Source organism: Lonchura striata, chromosome 5 (assembly GCF_050655825.1).
Source record: "Lonchura striata isolate lonStrDom1 chromosome 5, ASM5065582v1, whole genome shotgun sequence".
NCBI lineage: Eukaryota > Metazoa > Chordata > Aves > Passeriformes > Estrildidae > Lonchura > Lonchura striata.
This window is the reverse complement of record NC_140707.1, coordinates 19601554-19623616: the sequence shown is the minus strand read 5'-3', so window position 1 is coordinate 19623616 and position 22063 is coordinate 19601554. Positions and strand designations below refer to the sequence as shown.

At 41.8% G+C, this 22063-nt stretch overlaps 1 protein-coding gene across 1 annotated transcript; it reads left to right on the top strand.

The window, feature by feature from the left end:
- The first annotated feature begins 8209 nt into the window (after positions 1–8209).
- On the top strand, positions 8210–20251 carry FBXO3 (F-box protein 3). Its single transcript, XM_085581255.1, has 11 exons — positions 8210–8329; positions 10216–10305; positions 10751–10914; positions 12482–12596; positions 14169–14373; positions 14645–14690; positions 15749–15833; positions 16495–16617; positions 16998–17113; positions 17455–17648; positions 19226–20251. Exons 1-10 carry the CDS (start codon positions 8220–8222, stop codon positions 17643–17645), a joined length of 1245 nt encoding a protein of 414 aa, XP_085437381.1. The 5' UTR covers positions 8210–8219; the 3' UTR covers positions 17646–17648; positions 19226–20251.
- The last annotated feature ends 1812 nt before the right edge of the window (positions 20252–22063 follow it).

Sequence of the window (22063 nt, the reverse complement as noted above, 5' to 3'; positions counted from 1 at the left end):
ATTATTGTTGCGTGACACCAAGGCTCTTTGGTGTTTATGAGGATGTTTTGAGGCTGGTTCTGGGTGTTTTGTAACAGATTGCATCTATCTTATCTTGGAGATTGTGCGAGATTTGGGTCTTTTAGAAAGGTAGCTCATCCTGGTTTTGCTCTAGATTAGGGAATCCAGGATGATATCATGAGAGCCAATAAACGTATTTAGAAATAATTAATTTCAATCATCTTTAAGGTCCCTTCCAAACCAAACTATTCCATGATTCTATGTTATCATATTCTCTCCAACTTATTTTTCCTGAGGTGAATAGTCTAAGTTTCTTCTTGCCTGAAAGCTGTTTCCTGCCTCCAATTTTCACTCTTTATTTCACATCTCTGGTTCTATATTATTCTTTCTCAGAATGGGACTACAACAGCAAGTTGTGTTGAAAGGCAATAGAAATTAAAGCTTTTCCCACAACTGCGAAAGTCTGGCACCCACCCAGAAGGTGCTTGGCAGGTTCATTCACTCCATCACTACTGACACATCAGGAATAGCAGCTTAAACCTGTGGGCATCTACTTAGCTGTTCTCAATAAACTTGTCACCCAGGGGATGTCCCACTTAAACCTGTGTATATCTACTTGACTGTTCTAAATAAACTTGTCACCCAGGAAATGTTCCAGCCACTGATCAATGACAATATTTTGCATTTTACAATCCATACTCTGAGAGCTTTTTTCTTGCTTTTGCTGTCACAAGTAGTGTTGGGGAAAAACCCTTTAAACCTTGTTATCAGAGAAATTGGAAACTACACTTAATGAGAACAACATGGAAAGCATAGTTTGAGGGTGCTGATATTTAGCTATTTTCCAGTGATATGCTGACCTCTGGAGGCCACAAGCAGCTGGTTATAATTATAATTATTAGCCTGAATTCCTGCCAGCAGAGGCAAGGAAACGCAAGGAAAATACAGCTGTCGGCTCTCTTCATTGACAGTGGCTGCTTGCAAATATTCTGTTCAGCTAGGAACAAAGCCTAAAGTCATTTATGAGTTTATTTTCAAAGCTTGGTGGTTGTAGCCAGGATGCTGAGGTAGGGTGGAGGTGCACAATGGTTCTCCAGGTCATGTCACACGTACACAGACTGTGAGCTGTAACAGGGCTGATTTTCATGATTCCACCTCACAGAAGTTTCAACTGAAAATTTAGGGCAAGGGGCCTCACTTACATCTGGGCTGAGATCAGAGAAGAGTGTTAATAGATCAAACCTTGTAGGTTTGCACTAGGTAGACTAAGACCTGTGTTTTGTTCTCACCTCAGAAAGTGACTTTTGGCAAGGTAGTTCAATATTTTGCTTCTCATTTACCCACTCATAGAATGGAGGTGTTCTCACTTATTCCATGGAAGTTCCTAATGCAAACACACTCCTTATTTTGTGTAAGGTCTAGTTTACAAAGGGAAATATATTTTTTTAGACCTAAATGTATGTATTTGTAAAGGGAGGGTCCACAGTGGGTATCATTTTTTATAAGACCACCAGTTTTACTTAGTCCGTGTAACGCCAGAAAGAGCTTAAGCTGAACTGGAAAGTGCCAGAAGAACCTCCACCTGAGCAGCAGTATTGCTCTCCCCAAATAATTATACCAATCTGTTTCTGGACTTTTCCCTGACAAATTCCCAAAGCTTGCTCTCTGAGTCCAGGAGGAGAGAGAGCAGATTTCTCTTGGAATTAGTGTAAGCAACACTTTACCTCATCTTGATTATGTTCCTTAAAGTAACGACTCCCTCCTGCAAAAACATGAAAATAAAATGTTCCAAAACCAACAACAAAAAGGAAAGAAAAACTATTTTAATGTCCTAAGCAAAAAGCACAAAAATCTGAATATGACTTCATCACTGGTACTCAAATGTGTCGTCCTTTCCGTGTTTTCGCCATCAGCAGTCTTTTAAAAGGCATATCATCCGTCAAGATTCCCCTTCTTTGTCCCCATTATTCAGTGTCATGGCAGGAGGATGAGAGCATTACCATCGATATCACTTTTTTAATTCCCTGCCCTTGAATAAAGGCAATAAGACCCCTGCATAATAGAGTTTTCAGCAGAGAGAGTAAATGGGAATCGGTTGTTAATTCAATACAGGATCCAGAAGTCATCTCTCCCTTCTCTTTTCTCAAGGTAATACTCTGCCTCCAATTGTCATTATAGCCGAGAATGAAATTATTTGAATTCTGGACACATCAGCACAAAACCCAAGACTCCCTGCCAATTTTGTTGCCTGCTTGGAAGAGAACATCAGAGAGCATCACTCATTTATACGACTGCCAGCCTGAGACTGTAAATTCAGAAAACAAGGAGGCCTCAGGTGCTGCACTTTAACAGGTCTTTCTGCTCCTGAATCACCCCCACCTCACACACAAGGTAACATTTTATCTCTGAAAGACAAAGCTTTCAAGCATCTGCCAGAGCACGCGCTCTGTACGGCCTGAATGTGAATTGAAAATGAGACTATTAAGTTTATTAATTGGTATCAGTGACTTAAGGCTTTGAAGGAGATTCATGGCACTCGGGAAAATAATCTATAAAGATTTTTGTTGCTCTAAAAAGACAGTGCAGCATCAGCTTATTTCACTTGCAGCAGGTTCATCTCTTTTATGAAGCACATACTGCACTGGAGGCAAAGGGAAATTTAATGGACACTGGAAAAAATTATCTATTCCTCTATCCCACAACAACTTAAAAAAACATAAAAAGACAGAACTGAGAGATTGAGATATGCTATCACAAAACATTTAAGGCACTATAATTAAATTAAGACTCAGAAGTCTGTCAGTGAGATGAAGACGAAACTGGCAGAAAGTTGAACTGTGTTTGAAGCAACTTGTTCCCTCCTGCTGAGGGTTGCTTTCTACCAGGCTAATGAGAAGGCCCACCTTGGAAAGGTTCCTAACAAACCAGCAGCTCACTGATGGTAATTAATCAACATGGTTTGCAGGAGCATATACCATGTGACATTTTCAAGTGCTTCACAAGCATTAATTAAAGCATTATTGTATGTCTTGCTCCCATTTTAAGCCACAAGCCCTGTCCCATAGTAGTAGGCTGTGCATAACAAATTCTGATTTTTTACAGATGTTTTGGTGAAGAGATGTTTATTTTTTTAATGAAAAATTGAGTGCAAAGTGCTCCATGATTGCCTCTGCTCTGTATCTGACATATTCTGGTTACATTTACAGCTTGGCATAAGGCAGCAAAGCCTGTAGCCAAGGGGGAATGGACTGCAAGAAGGTTGATTCCTGTGGAGGTGCTGGAACTGGAGGAGAGGCAACAAGGAATGTTGTAACAGGGAGCGACTAGGGTGATGGAAAGCTGTTGCTTTGCAGTGTTGAGAGAGAAATAACTTTTGAAAGCTGTGATCCAAGAGAAATAATTCTTTCTATAGTCTAGTAGCTCTGTACCAGCTACGTTTCATGTGATTCCTGAGATGTTTCTTCTTCGGGGCTGTAACTTCTTGGGTTGGTTGGTAAAAATTCACAGGGTTTTTTGGTTTTCTTCTCTCCGCAAATGTGTCTTGCGTCTTGTCTCAGACAACTTTACCAATTAGTTTCATAACAGCTGTGAGCTGGTTTTGAGATACAGAAATGCTTTACTTATTTACTTATATTTTACAGAAACACAATATAAGTGAAATTCTCCTTCAAGAAGACACATTGTCCTCAGTCTGGCATTGTGACAGCTCCCCAGATCAGCGCTTATCATGTTGCTATCTCATTAAAAAGATCCAAGACCTGCAATTATCAACCTAAAGATGCTTTGCAACACCGGGAAACTCCTGGTGGGCTCTAAGATAAGGCTCCATCACACGGTGGCTGTGATTCTTTTCGAGTCCATGGCTGCAAGCGAGCGCCAAATGAGCCGTGATGCAGCCGCCCTGGAATTCCTGGAGCTGGCCCAGCAGCAAGTGTGACCCACCATGCAGGAGAAGCGTGTTGTCCAGCTGATAAGGAAGCGTGCATCAGCAAATGCGGCTTGTTTATCCCGTAAAAACCGCTTTGGAGGAGCGCAAGCAGAAAGAGGCTGGGTCTGCACTGCACAGATAAGAGCTCTGACCAAAAGGACGACCAAAGGTTGTACCAGGCCTCCTGGAAAGTCCCAAAGGGAAGCTTTCAGTGGGAATGGATGACTAAGGGAATTGCAAAGGGCTTCTGGACGCTTTTATCTGTGTGTTACCTCTCCAAATGCAGCTCAGCACTTCAATCATTTGTTGTTACATGCTCTGATGAATGTGTTCTGGCTCGAGGAGTTGGTGGTCAAAAAACCCCACCACTGCAGCCATGACCAACTGCCTGCCTTGTTAACAATCCCAGCTAATGACCTAAGAACAGTGTGTGCAGCTGAAAAGTAGTTTGCTATCTGGGTCGTATACATGTGGGGTTTTTTCAGGTCAGGAAAGGCTCAATAGCAGTTTTCTGCAGGGATGCCTCATTATTCTCCTGAGATCTCCTGAGCTCCCACACAAAGCAAGCAGGGTCTTGGCACATTCCATGGGATCATGAAATATTCCTGCAGCCCCTTTCACTGGGGTCTTTCACACATCCCTTAGGCTATGAACCACGTCATGGACTGGGAATCACACACAGTGAAACCGCTGGAACTGTGTGAAATTAGAAATACTCCTGAGGCAAGAATCATGCCTTTCTATGCTCTCTGAAGTAAATAAACCTTACTTTTTATCCTTTCCCAGGTAATGTTTCCATTTGTAGTAGTATCTTTTATTTGATTTATGTGAGAGGATTATATGAATTGAAAACCAACTTGGAGCTAAGCTAGGCTGTGAAAGAATAAAACTTGGCTACGGTTTGTGTCAACATGGAATCTTTGATCTGAGGAAAAAAGCACAGTCTATTAACATTGCTCTCCAAGTGGGATTCCAAGCTCTCCAAACATACATAAATATTTCAGACCCATTTTTGGAGCTAAGAATCTGAGACAAAAAGATTTGCTAATAACCAAAGACAAGCCTGAAGCCACCTTGATGCAAAGTGGGGAGGACTGGACATGTCTTTTTGCTAACCTCAGGCAACTGATGCAGGCAAAAGCATCCATGTGGCAGATGGTCCAGGAGGATGAAAGCTGAGAGCAGACTCCAGTTGCTTTGTAAGCACCAGATGAAGTCCATTGGTTGATTCTTGGAGTTTCCCTTGACTTCATTTGACTGTAGAGCTGCCAAGGTTAATTTACCACCATGGGAGGTTTGGGAGGGGTTTTGTTGGTTTATCCTGGGTCTACATGGCTGTAACAAGGAAGGGATTTTTCCAGCTGTTGTTTCATTGTGTCAGGAGGCAGCTCAAAGCTATACTCTGTCAGAGATTCCATTTGTTACTAAAGTGTCCAACAAGCTCCCATGCAATACTTAGTTTATTCACACAGATATTTCCCTGAAGTTCTGGCTCTGCTCCCTGCCTGTCATCTCTCACATCTCATCTGAGATTCACTCTTGTGAAGCCTGAAGATGTGATTTGTTATCAGTTCATATGTAAATCCCCCACTGTTCAAAGGACTGCTGAACTGCCTTTATGTTTGTGTGGTTCATCGGAGTCACTGCAGGATCATACAGCTCCCGCTCTGAATTTCCCTATCCTGCTCCTTCTATGCTTTTTATTACAGTCACTCCTTGTGTTCTGGTTAATTGTACATGATCAGATTTCCAAGCCAAGGTCATTGCCTGGTTATTTCTGTGATGCTCTGAACCTTATTGCATCCTTGCTACAGCAAAAAACAAACCCAATAAGAACAGTATAATAACAACACAAATTTTCTGGACCTCAGCTTCTTTTTTGCTACCGATTCCCCAAGCTGCCACTCCTCCCCTCAAAGTCTCAGTTTTGCCCACATATTATTGGCCATTTAGAGCACTAAAAAGCTCATCTTGTGAAGAGCAGCCCATTCCCCAAAACGGTAGCACATTAGCTGACTTTCCAGAGACACTCAGCACCCGGTGATGAAGATCCCCAGTGTGTCATTTCATTAGATTTTCAAGAAGTAAAAATAAATGAAGGATGCTAAAAGCCTCATCATCTCTCACAAATTAAACACTGGACATGCAGAGCAATCTGAGCAGTTCTCAGCCTGATGAGTACCTTTGATCTATTTGGCCATTTGGGCTCCATGGCCGGTGATAATGGAAAAAAAATTAGGCTCCTTTATTGAACTGGAAAAGAACATTTATGTCTGGGCTAAGCTAGGAAAATTCCATGATAACTTACTGGTGCCACAGTTTCTGCAGCTGTCAGTTATTTGATGGAGGATGTAAAGGCTGCTGTGGGTAAAACACGGAAATACTACAATTTCAAATGAGTTTATGTTTGCTTTTGGTTCTGTGGGTTTTAATTGGTTGCTTGCTTTTTGTTTATTTTTTTTTCCTTCAGTCTCAGCAACAGATATTTCTGTTTTACTATGTTTCTGTTTAAATAATTGTTAGCATATCCATTAGGAAAATAAAATGCCAGCCACTTCTGCACTTGAGGAGCCTCTAGCCTAACCAGAGGTGATAATCAATTTTTATAACTAACTCCTATAGCTTCTCCACCTCCATCTTCACCACTGCCTATGCCCTTGAGTAACAGCTTGGATGTATGCAAGTGCTAGAAGCAAAACGATCCAAGCTTTTGGCAAAACCTGAAATACATAAAGAATTATGTCTTCTATAGAATTATAGAATTCTATAGAATTATACCTTCTATTGGCTCTGTATTATTAGATTTTAATGGGCCACAAACCCAAGGACAAACACAACTAATATCATTTTATTAGCATTTCAAATATACTTCTGCTATTGTGTTTTCTTCTCTACAGGGAGCTTTACAATTATAGAAATTATAAAAGGCAAAAAAGCTCCCCAACAGCTAGCAATAGCACAGTCATAAAACCACCCCCTTGTTCCTTTCCAGTTCTTATTTGAGCAGTGTTGCCAGGACAATGAATTGTTTCATTAAAATCCTACTGATACCCAAAAAAGAAGAGAGAAAAGAATTTCTAACATAAAATCACGCAGAAAAAAATAATTCCTTCTTTCCTATAAGAATATTTAATTAACTAAAGGTGAGGGGCATTAAAAGAGTAGCATATATTGTTTATGCACCTGTTGCACATTGAGTATTTTTTCCTATAAAATGTGATCCTGAAGATCCAACACTTTTTTTGGTTTTGTTTTGATTATATTCAACTCAGTAAGTTTATTTTCCCAGTCTCAGATTTTCCCCACTTATTATTGTCCATCAGCTTCACTAAAAAGCTGATATTGTGAAAAGCAGACTGTTCCCTGACCAAACCCCCTTGGCACATAAATTGAATTTCAAGGGACCAAGGGCTGAGCTCTAAGGGCCAAGTTCTCAATTCTAAGACCTGAGTTCTGAGAGTGGAGTTTTGAGCTCTGAGGACTGGGGGGTGACGCTGGTTCGGAGTTCTGAGGGTTGAGTGAGGAGTTCTGAGGGCTGATTTCAAACTTTTGAAGGCTGAGTTCAGAGTTTTGAGGGCTGAGCTCAGAGTTCTGAGGGCTGAGCTCAGTTTTGAGGGCTGAGCTCAGAGTTTTGAGGGCTGAGTTCGGCGTTCTGAGGGTTGATTCGGCACTTCTGAGGGCTGATTTGGCAGGTCTGAGGACTGATTGGGGAGCTCCGAGAGCAGATTTGGCTGAGTTCAGAGTTTTGAGGGCTGAGTTCGGCGTCCTGAGGGTTGATTTGGCACTTCTGAGGGCAGATTTGGCAGGTCTGAGGACTGATTGGGGAGCTCCGAGAGCAGATTTGGCACTTCTGAGGGCAGATTTGGCAGGTCTGAGGGCTGATTAGGGAGCTCCGAGAACAGATTTGGCTGAGTTCAGAGTTTTGAGGGCTGAGTTCGGCGTCCTGAGGGTTGATTTGGCACTTCTGAGGACTGATTGGGGAGCTCCGAGAGCAGATTTGGCTGAGTTCAGAGTTTTGAGGGCTGAGTTTGGCGTTCTGAGGGTTGATTTGGCACTTCTGAGGGTTGATTTGGCAGGTCTGAGGACTGATTGGGGAGCTCCGAGAGCAGATTTGGCACTTTTGAAGGCAGATTTGGCACCTCCGAGGGCTTATTTATCACGGCTCGGGACTGATTTAGCAGCTTCGAGGGCCGATTTGAGGGCTCCGAGGACGCGCCCGCCCCGGGAGGCGCGGCTCCGGCGGCGCGGAGGGAGGAGTGATGGGCGGCGCGTCCTGCGGACGTCTCGCAAGATGGCGGCGCCCCCGGACATGGAGCTTTCCCAGACCCTCAGCCTGGAGCTGCTCCCCACCGACCCGCTGCTGCTCATCCTCAGCTTCCTCGACTACCGGGATCTGGTGAGGTACGGGCGGCCCGGGGGGATGGCAGGGGCGCGGCGGGCGGAGCGCTCCCCGGGCTGTGCGGGGAAAGGGCTTGCCTGTCTGAGGCGCTGAGGGGAGTACACGGTCCGAGCACCCTTCCCTTCCAGCAGCACCGGGCTTTCCCCTCTTTTACCGTCACCTTTCTAACAAAATGAAACGTTCCCTTTTACTGAGAAGGTGGTGAGGCCCTGGCACGGGTTGCCCAGAGAAGCTGTGGCTGCCCCATGCCTGCAAGTGTCCAAGGCCAGGTTGGACGGGGCTTGGAGCAGCCGGGGATAGTGGAAGGTGTGGCTGCCTATGGTAGGAGAACTCATTGATCTGTAAGGTCCCTTCCAATCCAAACCATTCAATTAATCTGTTTTTCTCTCCCCCATTATGTGTTTGTACCTAAATTAAGCAGTACGTAAATTTGTGAAATCAGTATTTCCCCGAAGCTTATATTTTTACGGGCAAACAAAGGGTGGTCTGGCTGCTAGTAAATGTTTTCTACCGTTTGAGGAAAACCAAACGAAACTAAATGGGTGACTTTTCAAGGGAAAAAAAAAACTTAAATGAAAGTGGCAGGTGCCTCTTGGGCTCAGTGGCTGAAGGGTTGTGAGTCATACAATGAAGATGAGCGTGTGGTTTTGGGTAAAACCTCAGCAGTCAAGTGCAAGGTTTGGCAGTGATTGAAATCAAAGTGTTTAATCAAAGAGGGATGAATAAGTGTAAGAAGAAAACAGAATATTACCAGAAATGTGGGAGTTTTGGTTTATTTTGTTAACCCTAATAAATATTAGTCAAGAATGATAAGGGTATCAGGGAGAATTGTATTAGGATAAAAGCAAAAGACATTAAGCATAAACAAAAACAGTAAGAGTTGTTATAGAGGCCCTTAGATATTTGATCACGTGCCAACTTTTCCATTGTTTGTGTTATTAATGAGAATGGCTTTAATTCCACTTTTATAATGTTTGAAGCCACATGTTCCTGTGATGCTTTGATGATTTACTCCCTTTCAGAAATCACAGGCTTGATTGATAAACACCAGTACGATAGATTTCTGCAAGGGCTTTTTTCCTTTGGGATATTTCAGTTCCCCACCCCTCAAAAATATGAAAAATTCCCATGTCATGAAATTTTTGCACAGCCAGGTGTCCAGGCGTGAATTGATTGTGATTGTGGGGATGTGGATGGAAAGAGTAATGTCAGAGAATACAAGAGAATCACTTTGTTGAGGCCGATTTTGAGATACTAATACAATTTTAGTTTACAGAGTTTATAAAAGCCCAAAAAAAGCAATAACGGGAACCTTATTTGGTACTCTCATTTGGGGTTAATCACAGTCTTTGAAACTCATACTTGGCACTGTAGAGCAAGCTACCCGAGGAAGTGATGTTGCCACATCTAAACTGATGGTGTTTTTGGAGACTTTCTTCAAAGTTTGTTATTTAAACAATTTAAAGAGGAAAGTAAGTTTGTAATACTCAAACTGTATGGTTTCTGTAGCTTACTGTGGAAAAGATATGGCAGAGCGTGACCATGCAGGTAAAAAGAGATTTAAATCGTAGCATCCTGTGCTTCTGGAGTGCTTTCTACTGGTGGAGTGGAGTCATGCTGGAATCTTTCAGGCACTGTTTACTCTGATGTAGGTCTGCAGGGTGACCTGCTAAGTACTTAATTGCTGCCAATTCTTTAAGTGTGTGGAAAAGTAGTTCATGACTTGCACAACTGTGATGAAGAGCTTTAACCATTGTAAGCACAGCTCTAAAAGGACAGCCAAATAGTTTACAAACTCTGCATTTATTTAATGAGAGGGTGATGTGTGATACAGCATTTTTGCCTGTTTGTTTTGCTGCAATCACATTTAATGATTTTATATTTATAGCTGCTGCTATTTGAATCGAAGATTAAATCAGCTATCAAGCCATGACCCACTGTGGAAAAGACACTGCAAAAAATACTGGCTCATTTCAGAGTAAGTGGGATTGTTTTAAGCTTTTTTCCCTATGAAAATTAATTCCTAAGAGATGTTGTTCAGCTGATTTTCAGTCCATCTTACATCCAGCTTATACTCTCAGCTTCTCCACAGGTGAGAAAAGCTGAGTAATGAAGGATGTGAAGTAGCTTTTCACCAGCTCTAAGGTTCACTACCAGACAGAGCTCTGTTCAGAAGGCACTCTGTGTAAAGGAGTATTGTTTCTAAATTTTCCCCTAAGTAGCCCAAAGGTTTCCTAATTCTGTTCCAACTTGCTGTTGAATAGATGCTGGAATTAATTGAGTTTGTGTAGCTTCACATGGCACAGAATGTTCCTGGGTTAATGTTATGCATCCCGTTCCTGCCAAATAACAAATACCAGCTCCTTTGGTTTAGAAGTCTCTTCAAGCTGCCATTTGAACACATTTTCTCCATGTCCCCTTAGGGAGGAGAAAAGCCGCCGGAATCAGAGCTGGAGAGCCATCTTCATCAGCACCTACTCTGATTTTGGAAGATACATCCACTACTATGCCACGCTGAAGAAAGCCTGGGATGACCTGGAGCAGTACCTGGGGCAGTGGTGTCCGCGCATGATCAGCTCTTTGAAAGGTACCTGGCACACCTGTGGGTAGGTTGGTTTACCCAGCACTGCCTGTTGTTAGGGCTTATGCTGCTTGCATGAAAGGTTTGTGCCTTCATTAGCAGAATCCTGAAAGTCAGGTAGATGTGCTCTCCCTTCCTTCCAAACACAGGCAGAGTCCTTGCCCAGTTCTTACTGATCCAAAGATTCTCTGAAATCAAGGTGATTTTTTTCTAGTGACCGCTCTGTCTTTATCAGACTTTAGGTTGCTATGACCTATAGTTTGTTATTTTTTAGTGTAGTAACTCCATTGCTTTGAGGACCTGCTGGTGGGATTTTATTTGTAAGGTTTTCATAAGACCTCATTAAAACACTGTCACATGAAAGCAGACCTTTTAACCTGAAGCAAACAAAAATTATGTTGTTGGGTTTTATTTTTTTCTGTAGGTCTTACAGTGGTCCAGTTGTGGAACATTAATTTTGCCTCTTTTTTTACTCGCCTCCTAGATTCTGTTTTCAGTTTCAGTTTGTATTTTAATCCTTGAAGTGCTTCCAGTGTTCTAGGTCATAAATCACAGCTACAGTGAGTTTTGGCTTTTCTGATATAGGGGACAAAAAAGCTTTTACATTTTCAGCTGCATTTCAGTTTTCTGTACTAAGCTGACTTTTAGACCATGATGTCTAATTTAACCTGATCTGTGAAACTAAGAGACAACTGATCTCTTAAGAGACAATATTAAAAGACAGATTATCCTGTTTAAATATTGCATTTTTTGGTTTGCTTGGATAGTGCTGGATAATTACATTTTGCAAAGTATTTTTCAAGTTAGAATGTGAAGCTTTTATTTAAGTACAGAAAGACAAAAATAAATTACAAATTACCAATTTCCACTCTTACATAGTGATGGCAGGTTTTAGGTAAAATTTAGGCTTTTTCATACCATTTGTAAGGGATACTGTTTCAATGAAGTGTTAATTTATGTCCTGTTAATGAAACAGATAATCAGTATGAAAAGGATTTTTAAAAAATGAATTGGAACAGATCACAGAGGCCACCCAGTTGATTTTTGCTGGAAGTGAGGGTGTTGGAACCTCCCTGAAGTGCATATGGAAATGTAAGAATATTTTTTCTCCACCCCTTTGCATTGTTGATTTGAAAATCCCCCTTTTACAACCCATTTATTGCTTCAGATTCCAGGTGAATGAGGGCTGCAACCAGCATTTCTGTGTCACTGATTGAACTGGAAACTGAAAGAAGCAACCCTTAGGGTGATGGAAGGGTAAAATCCATACTGCCTGAGAGCTGTAACTGGGACTTAGTTGTTGGCAGTGATGTGGGGAAAAGGTTCATTCCACTTTATAAACTTTTGCTGCTTTCAGGCTTGATGAGGTTGCACTCAACTGAGATTGGTGTTTGTATTAAATAATCAATTACAGTCATCATTTTCCTTCCAAATTTATGTGGTACTCATTGTGTACCACCCAGCATCCAGGGAAGCCACCAGATACTGACTTAAGTCCACGTTGGTTGGATGAGGGCATTTACAGATTCCATGCTTTGTGTTTGAAATACCTGAACTATCTTTTCTTTTCCAGAGAGTGTGAGGGAGGAAGATCTGGATGCTGTGGAAGCACAAATCCGCTGCAAACTCCCCGATGACTATCGGTGTTCATTCCGTATCCATAATGGGCAGAAGTTGGTTGTTCCAGGGTAAGGACTGAAAGCTACTTACCAAGTATTAATTCCTTTTGTATTTCTTAGACACTTCACTTATTAAAAGGTGAAATGTCACCTGAACAGGATAAATGAAGCATTTAAATGTATTGTGACTGACTGGTTAAGTGACACTTCCAGAATTGGCTGTCTTCTAATCTTGGAAGTAATTGGAAGCCCAGTGTGGTTTTCTAATTGCTCAAATTACTCTTACACTTCCCCTTTTCCTAGTGAGAACCCTTGTCAAATTTTTGCAACAGCTCTAAACTTCCAGCTGTTAGAGTTTTAATCATAGCACTGCAAGTTGCTCCCCTGAAGTTTGGCTTTGTATTACAGAAGTAAATTAGCCCTTTTCACTCTTTAAGCTTCATTCTTTAGTAATTCTTTTATTCTTTAAAATGGTTAGGGAATGACTTAAAACCAGTTCGTCATATTAAGGTAGAATCAAATTTTCAGTTCTGCAAATTAAGTTTCCTCAAGAGAAGATATTACTATTTTATGCAGTTTCTGCAGTGGAAAACTCCCTTTTACATTAAGGTTAGAAAGCTGCTGACCAAAGATTTTGGTATTTCCGCTGTAGAAAAGTTAGATGTTTGAAGTACCTGATGAAGTGCTGCAAACATAAGCAAAAGATGGAAAACTACAGCAATTTTTTGCAATGTCTGTAGGGAGGAGTGCACTCACATTGCTCTGCCAAAATCTTCACTCATAAAGAAGGTGCAGTTTTATCAAATTTGAGTGTTTTATGTGCAGAAGGGATTCAGGAAACTGTTTTATGAAACCATAAGGATGATTTCTAGTTCTGGTTTCTAGGAGAGACTTAAAAATTTTTTAGAGAGGAGAGAGGTGCCGTAGTTCTGTAGATTTCCAATGGTGCTCTGCAGCCATTTGCATCCTCTCTTCCCACTGTTTCACTCCCACAAAGCCTCTACTGTAATGATGTGGCTATGGAGGGGCTGCAAGAGCAGACACAAAGCTCTGGGGAAGTCTTCCAGCTTAGAGAAAGGCTTCCAGTGTGGTCCCACTGGTGGGGGATGAATATTGGGAAGATCAGGGGTAGGCAGTGGAAGTTTGTGCAGCAGGTTGTTAGATCAGAAACAGAAACTGTGGGACTTGTCTATGTTAGATGCTTCAGGTTTCTGTGTGGCATGTTGGCACAGCTTCTGTAGAACGTGCTAATTCCAGGCCAGACTTCCTAAGGAGAAAGAGGAATGGAACCTGTTGCCCAGGATGGGATCAGCTTTTAGCATGCTGACATGTGGCAGCTTGCAACTGAGTCACTGCTTTCATAACAGCATCTGCTCAGCATCTGCAGGAATTTCCATCTCATTTGCCTTTGCCTGGTGTTCCCAACTGGGAGTGTGGGTGTGGAGTGTACACTCAGGTTTGGGTGATGCTTCCACAAAGCCAGGGTGATGTGAACTAATAACCTAGTGGATATTCGACTTGGATTTCTCCTCAGTCTAAGATGTATCTAGAGCATTGAAAGAAGTTTCCAGAAGATGACCAGCCAGCTTTGCCTTGTGAATGATGTCTCCTGTTCGTGTTCCCTGTTTTTGTTGTTCCCAGCCTGATGGGCAGCATGGCCCTGTCAAACCACTACCGCTCTGAAGACCTGCTGGATATCGACACGGCGGCTGGAGGCTTCCAGCAGAGGCTGGGGCTCAAGCAGTGCCTGCCCCTGACCTTCTGCATCCACACTGGCCTCAGTCAGTACATGGCCCTGGAGAGTGTGGAGGGACGGAATAAATATGAGATCTTCTACCAGTGCCCAGTAAGGAAGATGTGTTTGTATTCCCGAAGTACTTCTGTGCTGATTGGTAGTGCAGGAGCCTTAGTGGGAAGTTGAAGCTGTAAATTAAGTGGTCTTGGGAGCACTGTGAGTTTTACATGTCTGAGGATCTGACTGGGACTGCAATGATGGGTCATGCAGCCAGGCTTCAGGTTTAGTGAATATAGGGAAAGTGTTCCCTGTGTTATTTAAATGGTAACCTTGAAAGTCCAGTGCTCTCTAATACATCCTTTTAAACTTCTTTCCCTTTCAGGAACAAATGGCTCGCAATCCATCTACTATTGTTATGTTCATTACAGGTAACACTTTAGATTAAATATTCAAAATAAAATAGTCACTGTTGGATCATCCAACATATTTAGAACTATTCCACTTGGCTTAATCTTGGCGTACCATGGGGTGGAGGGGAAATTCCATACACAGCATTTCTCTTGGCATTTTAAGGTGGCAGGTAAATAGATCCACTTCCTCCATTCAGAGCTACTTTATACAAGGTTTGCATTTTGTGGATTAGTGGTAGAAAGGAGGATAATAAACTTGGAGCCCCTTAGAATTCCAAAAGATCAAATGACAGCACACACAGCTCATGCTCCAAGGAAGAAGTGGTAAGTACACTTAATCTCCAGAGTGGGAGTACTTGATAACACATCAGGGAAGGCAAGGATAATAATTTCTTAGTAGCTCAGCTTCAATCCAGTTTTGAATCACTAATATTGATAAACAGTTGAACTCTCTCCTTTTCTATTGAACTCAATATTGCAATGCTTCGAAGATTTATGGCTGAGAAATTCTTGTGCAGAGAGCTGGTATGTGAAACTGTTCGTTGAGAATTAAATCTGACAGCTTGAGTGTCTGCTTAGCAATCAAACTGTTCCAAAATAATGGCTGTGGGTGTGTGAAAAGCTGTTCTTAGACAATGGCTGCAAGTGTACAAAATCCCAGAATGATATAGCCTTAGTCTTCTGAGGTTGTAGAGGAGTGCAGAATGTGTCTCTGATTTATCCCTCTTGTAAAGGAGAGGAAGTGCTGCAGTGTTCCTTAGAAGCTTTCCATATGGAATCCAAGTGATGATACCCTGATTATAATGTTAAATACTTAGCTAAGAGATTCTTTGTTGGCTGTGTCATTTCTGTAGGATGCACCCTGAACTCTTTAGTTCTTAATTGGTTTCTCCAAATTATCCTTGTTGGTAGAATGATTGGACTATTGACTGTCTCATCTCAATAAGCCTGGGAGTTTTTTACAAAAAAATAATCAAAGCTTTAAACTTTTTCCTTGAAGTATTCACTGTAATGTGTTAGTGGTAAATTTGTGAAAATTTCCATCCTTAGGAATGCTTTTCTTCCTTGCCATCTAGGTACATCTTACTTGGAATGGTTTACATCTTATGTAAACAAAGTTGTCACTGGAGGTTATCCTATCATCAGAGACCAGATTTTCAGGTATTGTGACTGGGATTTGTAACCTTACTGCCAGGTTTTGGTGCTGCTTCTATGCATGCTTACCTCTCCCCAAGTAGTTTTGGGTATCTGATACAAAAGCTGGTGCTGGGGAGAGGAGAAAGCCCATGAAACTACTGAAAATAAACATGTAAACCAGAATGCTTAAAGCAGCTTTATTTTTTAAGCAGAATTTTCAGAGCTTGTAACTTTGCATTAATGGGACCAGAATTTTGAATTATAAGTGGTCTAAAGTTTAGCAAACAACATGATATTTATTCCGTGTGCCATGAGTGTGGTTTTGCTGCAGGACTGTTCAGAGTTACTAAAAAACCAAATATTTCAGCTAATTGGTCTCTTGAATATGTAAATAAGCAGGACTTGTTCTGGTGTTTGAATCTTTATGCACTTGCAATTTCTTCTAAATACAATCAACAACTTTAATTCTGTCAAACTGGAATGCTGTAGAACCAAGTCCTTGGATCTGTAAATAAATTTGGTGCTAGAGTTTCTAGGTTGCTTTCTTTTTATAATGATACATCCCTATTTAAACAAGTGTTTTTATTAAAATTAATTATTAATAATAATTAACCACCTCATGTGTTTCATTTTCTGTATTGAATATGAAGAGCTGTATGCAGAGTTAATGCTCTCCTCTCTGTAGGTATGTGCATGATAAAGATTGTGTTGCTACCACAGAAGATATCACAGTGTCTGTGTTCACCTCTTTTCTACCTGAACTCAGTTCTGTACATCCACCACATTATTTCTTCACTTACAGAATCAGGTAAAAGTAACTGAATTAATTCTTAAAATGCAGGATAGACCTGTGGAATGTTCGAAGTAAATATATGCACAGCATTCAGAAATGTTCTGAAATGAACAGGAGGTGCACAACATGCTGTACTTTTTAATACAATAATCCTAATCATTACTTTGTCAGGTACACAAAGTACCAGTCAAATTGGTAATTGCTGAAATACAGTGATGGGTAGGGGAAAGCAGTTACAAGAAAAAGGTAAAAGACAGTGAAACATGGAGATGGATCCTGCCAACTGATTTGGGTTACTTTAGTGGGTGTTTTCTTTTCCCAGTCTGCTTGGTGATCCCAAGGGCTCTAGAGCATTTCTTGAAAGGAATGTATTAAGTCTGTTCTTTGGCTCCTAGAATTGAAATGTCCAAAGATGCCCTTCCTGAGAATGCCTGTCAGCTGGAGAGTCGATACTGGAGAATAACAAATGCCAAAGGTGATGTGGAAGAAGTCCAAGGTCCTGGAGTAGTTGGTAAGTGAAAAATTTCTAGAGAGAGTATTTAATGTTCTTAATACTAAAATTCTGTTATTGCCTGTTTGTTGGGTTGTGGGCTTTGTATCAAAATCAGTGAAAAAGAGGTGTGTCCCTCTGTTTAGGCTTTCAAGTTGTTTTGTAAGGGGTATCTGAACATCCTGCTACTTAACCCCTCTCCTGTTTTTTATAATATCAGTATTTGCTGAGCATCAATTTATGCATCCATTGGAATACAAATTGATCTGCCTGAGTCTGTTGTGCAGTGCAAGTCTTTAGCAACTGCTAAATAGTAGTTCTCCATCAGTCCTTACTATTGTGATGTAATATTTTACCCACAGGAGAGTTCCCAGTTATCAGCCCAGGGAAAGTATACGAGTACACCAGTTGTACCACGTTTACCACAACCTCTGGATACATGGAGGGCTACTACACCTTCCACTGCCTCTACAACAAGGACAGATTCTTTAATGTCACAATCCCTAGGTTTCATATGGTGTGTCCAGCGTTCAAGGTGTCGTCCACAGCATGAATGGTAAGCAGAGATGCAGTTGGCTAAAGCAAATCCCAAAATTATACAAATGACAAAAATTACAGTGTTGAATAGTGTTCATATTGCTGATTCCATACAAAACATGGCCCATGATTCAGAGCTCCTCACTGGTGCTGCAGACATGGCATTTTCCATGAACTTGGAATTCAGAGCTCCCTCCTTGGTGGGAACACACTCATTAATTTTAGCCATAAAAATGTATCTCTCTATTCAGACATGCTCCAGTTAATGACAGTTTAAAAATTGTAGAGTCTGTGATGTGCATTAGTTCTTGATGAAAGTGCATTTCATAAAGTCACTTAATGATTTTGCAAATCACCAAGATACTTCACTTGCTGTTAATTATAATGTAGTTTTAGTTTGGAGATTGTGGGTTAATTATATAATTTCTCCTTTTTCTTTGACACATTTAGAGAAGAGCTCTTGATTTATTTTATCCCCAGTATTAGTGCAAGCACTGAGGAGCTGTGAGCTTTCTTCAGGAGAAGGCAGCTGCTTGCCCACTGTGACAGGGTTATCCTAGGGTTTCAGACACTCATTCCCAGTGGCTCTAAGAAAAGATGCCAGTGGATGTCATGCGTCTAACAGAAAATGATATCTCTTAACTCCTGCTCACATTTTTGGGAATTGTATCTGCCTTCCTGTCTAACTTCTTTCCCTTCAGTTGATTGGAAATGTAATTTGCTTTTTTCTGTTGCTCCACTCCTATTTTAAAAATAGTAATAACCCTTTTGTTTTTAAGTTATTTTAGTAAAAGACAACCAAAACCACCAAGAAAATGGGTACAGCTGAGCCACTGAACTGTGCCTTTACATAATTATTGGTATGGAATATTGAAACCCAGTGGATCCTTAGGGAGTGAAAGGTCAAGTAGTTTGGCAAAATGACCTCTGTTGCAAAATAACCTTGGTTTTAGGACATAGATCACAATGTCTGCTTCAGCTAATGGGTGTGATAATGCAGCCCAGACCTTTTTAGTCAATTCTTAGTGCTTTCTTACAATTAACTGGAAAGGAAGATTTTATTTAAACCTGGGTGTGTTTTGTATTAGGCAGTAAATCCCAATGGATCTGCAGTGGATGAATGTAGAAAATTGCTGCCTCTCCTGGACGGTTTGAGTGAATGTAGACAGAGATCTCTCAAGGCTGCTCTTGGGGAATGAGGTTTATTGGGGATGCAGAAAGGTCCTGCCTTGTGCTGCCAGACACAGCAGTTGAGAGGGTGGGGAAGGGGAGAGACAAAAGGATGCTCAAGGAGAGGGGAAGTTGTAAGAGAGGGGAGGAAGTTCCAAGAGAGCGTGTGGCCCCTCAAAGCCCCCTTTTTAAGGAGCTTCAAGGTGGGCTGGAGCAAGGCTCGGGCCAATGGGGTTACAGGCACTTGATGTTTTTGGGGAGGGTACGGGGCGGGGTGAACCGTACATTTTGGGGGTGAGATGGAACAGTCCACTTGACCCCTGGACCCATCCGTAGGCAGGGGTGGTGTCCGGCTAGCAGGGAGGACTGTTCTCATCCTGGCTGTATTATTTATGGATAATCATATTTATCTATCTTCCGCAACAGATGAAGATTCCACAGGCACTGATGACTCCTGAGATCCACGTACAGTGTTGGACATTCCTGCACCCTCTGGATGCTGCCGTGTCACACTCTTGGGATTTTTTCCCTAACAGTTTGCATAAGCTGAACTCTTCAGGGCTAGTGCATCGGAATATTTCTGACTGTTGTAAATGAACTCTGTTGCACATCAGGGCAACTAGCATGAATGTTGGTGCCAGTTCTCATATTCATTAAGAGTATAACTTCTATTTCCCTGGTTTGGAAGTGGGTGAAGAGGGAGGAAAACCGGGAGAGGAAGAGGAAGGTGTTTGGGCTTTGTTTACTTTTTTTCTGAAGTGTGAAACAGCTTGATAGTCCAAGGTACTCATATCTCACATTTTTAAAGTGTTGCCTATTTACGATCATACTGCAGATACGGTGTGGGGTTTTGATTTTATACAAAGCATTAGAAGGGTGTATCCTGTTGTCCTTTCTTGTGAGTTTCTGCTCTGGATAACTGCTGCTAAGAATGAAACTTGCAGTTTGGTCTGAATATCCCATTTGGGTGAGATTAGGTGCTGTTATGCTATTTTTTTTTAATTAACATAGTAACAGCATAAAATTCTGGTCATCAAAATGTATACATTGGGAGAGAAACTGGCCTTATTTATAGACAATCTGTTTGTCAGTTGGATTTTATGCTAAATGACTGACTGGAGAATGCCTCTGGGAATTTAGTGTCCATGCATAATCTGCCACTCGTTAAGTAAGGAATTTCTCAATGACTACAGAGTATGGATTTGTAAATATGTTTTAAGGTTTTTTTTGTTACATGATGTTTGCTGTTGTCATAGGTGACAAATTTATGTTATGTATCATGTTTTCCCGAGCCCTGGATGGATTTTTGTAACTGAATAAAAAAGAAAAATAAATAGGAGGCTGGCAGAACAGCAGATGACTAGAAAATTTATATCTAAAGAAGTATCTGTTTGCTTTATCATTTTTTTGTTTCTGTTGTCATTAATAAACAACTGCCTCTTTTCTTCTCAAGTGCTACACAGGACTGTTTTTGCCAAGACTTGAGCAATAATTTTGTGACCAGCACTGGTGTATCAGTCCTTTCTTTTGACAGCCAGAATTCGTAGGTTTTATGAGGTAGATTGGTATATTGTGGTTCCAGCCATTATTGACTAATTTCCAGATTTCTGTTTTTGGCAAGCCCAGGTATTGGATTCTTGATGTGCTCAGCTTTTCCTGGTGCGTTCTCCACAGTGGCACAAGGTAGAAAAACAAATACTGAGTCTGATCCCTACAACAGTCGTTAGGTGAAACATCTCCAGAAACAAAACCAGTTTGTGCTGTCCATCACAGGAGTCAGAACAACACTGAGTTGCTGGAGTGCTTCCAAAACACAAAGATTTTTGATGATTACCACACTATTACCTGCGAGGGGTAAGAAATTTCCACAAGTTTTGTCAAGGATCAGTACAAGAAGGTTTTAGTGGAACTAGAACTCTACTGCAGGGCTGTCAGTGTGCTGTGTGTTTGCAAGGACAGATAACTTGCATGGTTGGAGGCTGTTCTTGGGAAGTTTCCTCCCAGGATCTCTATGTTCTAGTGCAATGGAATCAGCTCAAGGGCATGGGACTCTCTACACAAGAAACATTGTCAACTCTTGGCAATTCCACTCATTTCTGGGGAGTCGTTCTGAGCTGGAATTCTTGCTCTCTGGGGGAGAAGTCAAGATCTAGGACAGTGCTGTGCTTTCAGCCCCTGAGTGCTGCAGTGCTGGGCTTTGAGGTCTCAGCTCTGGGCACAGGTGGTGGCAGAGGAGTGTGGAATGAGGAGGGAACCAGGCAGGGAATGGAGGGATTGCTGCTCCTGCCCTGAGCACGAATGTGTTTGTGGCAGGCCAAAGGGTGTTTCTTTGCTTCAGGCAGCTATTTCAGCACAGGGTGTGTTGCCTGGTGCTGCCAGCAGTGCTGCAGCTCCTCATGATGTGCATATGAAGTTGGACTGAAGGCAGCGGCTCTCCTCTCCCAAGAAGTGTGAATCATGGAATGAATGTGAAATGGAAAACAAAGGAATTGGTGATGTTTGGCAGCACTGTGGAAATGTTCATGGAGCAGCAGGAGAGAGCTGAGTCCAATGTCCCACTGCCACGGACAACACCTCACTGCTTTGGGTGAGCCCAGGTGTGGGGCAGGGTCACTTCAGTGCTTCCAGCTGCCCAACACTTCTGAAGTCATTGGAATCACAAGAGTGTCCTTCCCTTGGACCACCGTCCTGCAGGCTCAGTTGAAGCTCTGCCACCTTCTCAGATCTGCCTCTGATGCTTGGTTAGGACTTCACCTGGCCATCTAAAACCAGCTGCATTGAATGCCCGTGACTCCACTTGTGGTGAAACCCTGGTACATCCAGCACAAACATGTATCCGGTCTGGTCCTTTTTCTGTCCCTGTGCTGACAGTCTGTTTATAATTGTGCTGTAGGATTCCTTCAACATTTTTGTGGGATTTTGCTGGTTTCATGGAGAGGACCTTTGGCCATTTCTTTGCCGTGACTGCATCACAGAGAGAAAAACAAGTGCTGTGCCAGCCAGTGAAATAAAACCCAACTGAAAGTTGCTGTGCAAGTTATTCCAGTGTTCTGGTGCTGTTGTTATTTTTTTTTGTCATTGCTTAATTTCTCAAAATTTATGCAAAGAACTTAAGGTGCAAAGTTCAGGTCAAGTTTGAAATACCATTTATCTGTGATGATACAGATAAATCTGTGCTCTGTTGGAGGGACTCTTGCCAGACCTTGGGAAAGGAAAATGGGTAAATGTTCAGCTGTGTCTGAAGATCTTTGTTCCCAGTTCCTC

Bases quoted from the DNA above. Each gene is read 5' to 3' on its own strand.
- FBXO3 (XM_085581255.1), top strand. From the start codon at position 8,220: ATGGCGGCGCCCCCGGACATGGAGCTTTCCCAGACCCTCAGCCTGGAG. The intron at 12,597-14,168 runs GTAAGGACTGAA...TGTTGTTCCCAG, and splicing joins CAGAAGTTGGTTGTTCCAGG to CCTGATGGGCAGCATGGCCC. The intron at 15,834-16,494 runs GTATTGTGACTG...TCCTCTCTGTAG, and splicing joins ATCAGAGACCAGATTTTCAG to GTATGTGCATGATAAAGATT.